Source organism: Notothenia coriiceps, unplaced genomic scaffold (genome assembly GCF_000735185.1).
Source record: "Notothenia coriiceps isolate Sejong01 unplaced genomic scaffold, NC01 NC01_scaffold00015838, whole genome shotgun sequence".
Lineage (NCBI taxonomy): Eukaryota > Metazoa > Chordata > Actinopteri > Perciformes > Nototheniidae > Notothenia > Notothenia coriiceps.
The window spans coordinates 1-2784 of record NW_011348539.1 but is presented as its reverse complement, the minus strand read 5'-3'; the positions used below and the strand labels follow the sequence as shown (position 1 = coordinate 2784).

Below are 2784 nucleotides of genomic sequence, written 5' to 3'. Positions count from 1 at the left end.
TCAGCAGGAGAGGACTCTTTAAAGTAGAGACACTACATACTGATATACACCTGAACATCAGCAGGAGAGGACTCTTTAAAGTAGAGACACTACATACACATCAGAGGAGGGACTCTTTAAAGCTACACACTGATATACACCTGAACATCAGCAGGAGAGGACTCTTTAAAGTAGAGACACTACATACTGATATACACCTGAACATCAGCAGGAGGGATTTCCTAAAAGTAAAAATAATATCCCAATTTGGAATCAATAAAGCACATTTAACCGTCTTTCTAAAACTGAAAATGTGTGACATCACCTTGACTTCCTGCCAGTAGGGCCCCCCCCTGGTGTACAGGAAGTAGGTGTAGATGTCATCTTTCTGGTGAGAGAAGTACGTCTCCGTGGAGATGTTGATCATCCACGGCCGGCCGTCTCCCCTCACTCGGAGATGCAGGGTGTTGAAGCTGGACCAGTCATAGTGCTTCTTCCTGTCAAATGAAGCCTAGGAGAGACGGAAAGGGAAACTGTTTTAAGAGCTGACACCAATATTCATTTAGGAAAAGTGGAGAATGGACAGGACTTAAGTGTGGGCCGTCTTTCGGTCAAATACAAACGTATGATATACCAGAGAGTAGGGACAAGTCCGTGTTGGAAATAAATAATAATGAAATTAGCAGCTTGTATTTATTTGTACAATTATCTGTTAGCATGGCAAATATATATAGATATATTGTTGAAGGTGTTCCAGGAGTTGTTGTTATAGAGTTTAATTTTGTAACTGCTTTGTATTTTTAAACCAATTAAATACCTCTCTTTGTAAGACAGTGAAAAGAGTGTAAGGTCAAAACAGAGAGGAAGACCCCCCAAATAATAAAAATAAAAACAAATATTTTTTTTTAAATTTAAATCTATAAAGTCACGCTGAAATATTTCAGGGAAAAAAAATTCCAGATAAAAATCCATCTTCATATGAAAAAGAAACTAGCAAAAAAAGATCAATAAAAGTAGTTAATTTAACTTTAATAACATGTTCAACAAATGTTATTTCCAAAGACGCCTCCTCCATAGCCAAGAATACAATTCTGTTGGGGAAATACTGAAACCTTCTTCAAGTATTGTAAATAAAAAAAATATTGAGTTCATGTTCGGTACATTTTTTTTTTTTTATAGGTACAAGTGAAAAGTTCAAGCATTTTGAAGGTACTTTATTCAGTTGTTTCCAGACTTTAAAGGTCCCATGTCATGCTTTTCTGGTTATACCAGAGTACACCCTGTAGCGAGTAAAACTCTAACACAGAGAAGACCTGTCTGTGCTGCCCCAGAACGCCTCGTTGGACATTTCTCTTTTTCCAGGTTCCCGGAACCAAAATGGACCAATCCGCGGAGCTCCTCACACACCAGGACCTTTAGCGTACATTTTCCACTAACAGGGCGTCCCATTGACTTGCATAGAGCTCCCTTGTTGGTAATAGACGAGTTGGGATGGCGGAGAAATTCCTCTCCGCAGACCCATTCTCACAGCGCTATAAACCTTTTTCTTACTCAATATCAAGCCACACTTATTGTTTTTACTTCGGCTGTTAGTGTTTGTGTGTGCTCAGGATGAGTTTTGCGCTGTCTCGCTGACCCGGAAACCACACCAGTAAGCCAGCTCACTGAGCAGCGAGCCTCGCAACGTCCTGACCAATCAGAGCACAGTGGGCTCACAGGGAGGAGGGGCAGGAGCTCCAACAAGCCGTTTAGGACAGAGAGTAAATACACAGACTATACAGAGATGCTGTATGAGAAACCAATGTGAGTTTGGAACATTGTACAGTTTAAATCTATTCTAGTAGATCTCAACAATGGAAATATGATCAGTAGAAATGGCCATGACATGGGACCTTTAAGCCTCTATAATTGCATCTAAAATGTTGCTAGAAATGAAGCTGCAAGTTTACAGAATTCCTTTATAGAAAATGTGATGACAGTATTGTTTCATTTCAACTGTCAGGATTTTGTTTGAACCCTGTGATTTGTACAATTAAAAATCCAGAGAAAATAGTGGCAGTAATGACTAATTAATGAATATTAAAGTTATACATGATGCATACACGTTAGGAGGGTAAGTCTTTAGGGCTCTAACCTTGGGTATCTTTGAGCGCATGTTGCAGTATCCGCTGAACCGCGTCTCTCCGTCCCTCGGGACGGTGGAGCTCAGCTTCCCGTGCAAGAAGCAGGTGTTATCATTCCTGCTCATCTTCAGGTGAGCTTCACTCTGACCTCCGATCTCCTGATCCGAGGAAACCGTCCACTGCTCAAGGCTCTCCGGACCCCTGAACTCCCAGATCACCAGGTTCTGCTCCAGGAGGTGTTCGCTGAGCGGTTTTCCCTCCGGACCCACCCAGCGCCCGAAGAACTCGTCTTTCATCAGCGTGAAATGCTTCTTGATGCCCTCGATTCCCTTGGAGAAGTTGAAGTTGAGGGGTTTTTTATTTTCTCTGGGCTGGCCGGGGCGTCTGTAGTCCTTCTGGATCTTAGTCCTGCAGGGGATGGTGAGAGGGGTGAGAGGGGGGAGCAGCAGCTGATGATGGGGGAGGACGGAGGTCAGCAGCCTCGCTGAGGGGAGGCGGGCCAGCTTAGGAAGAGACATTTCAGTCGGGACGATTCACAGCTGGGATACAGAGCAGAATGAGGGCGTTATTACACATTACACGGTAAGGATCAAGTCAAAGTCAACTTTATTGTCAATCTTTCAGTTTGTGTGTACAGACAGAGAGATCGAAATACCATTTCCCACAATCCCAAATATCAAAA

The 2784-nt window shown here is 42.7% G+C and overlaps 1 protein-coding gene across 1 annotated transcript; it reads right to left on the bottom strand.

The window, feature by feature from the left end:
- Positions 1–271: 271 nt before the first annotated feature.
- On the bottom strand, positions 272–2637 carry ndufaf1 (NADH:ubiquinone oxidoreductase complex assembly factor 1; the record flags this gene model as incomplete). The annotated part of the gene is made up of 2 exons (XM_010775617.1): positions 2114–2637; positions 272–490 (listed from the first exon to the last, which is right to left on the bottom strand). Coding segments are annotated over exons 1-2 (726 nt in total), but the record flags the coding sequence as incomplete, so codon positions are not given.
- Between the last annotated feature and the right edge of the window lie 147 nt (positions 2638–2784).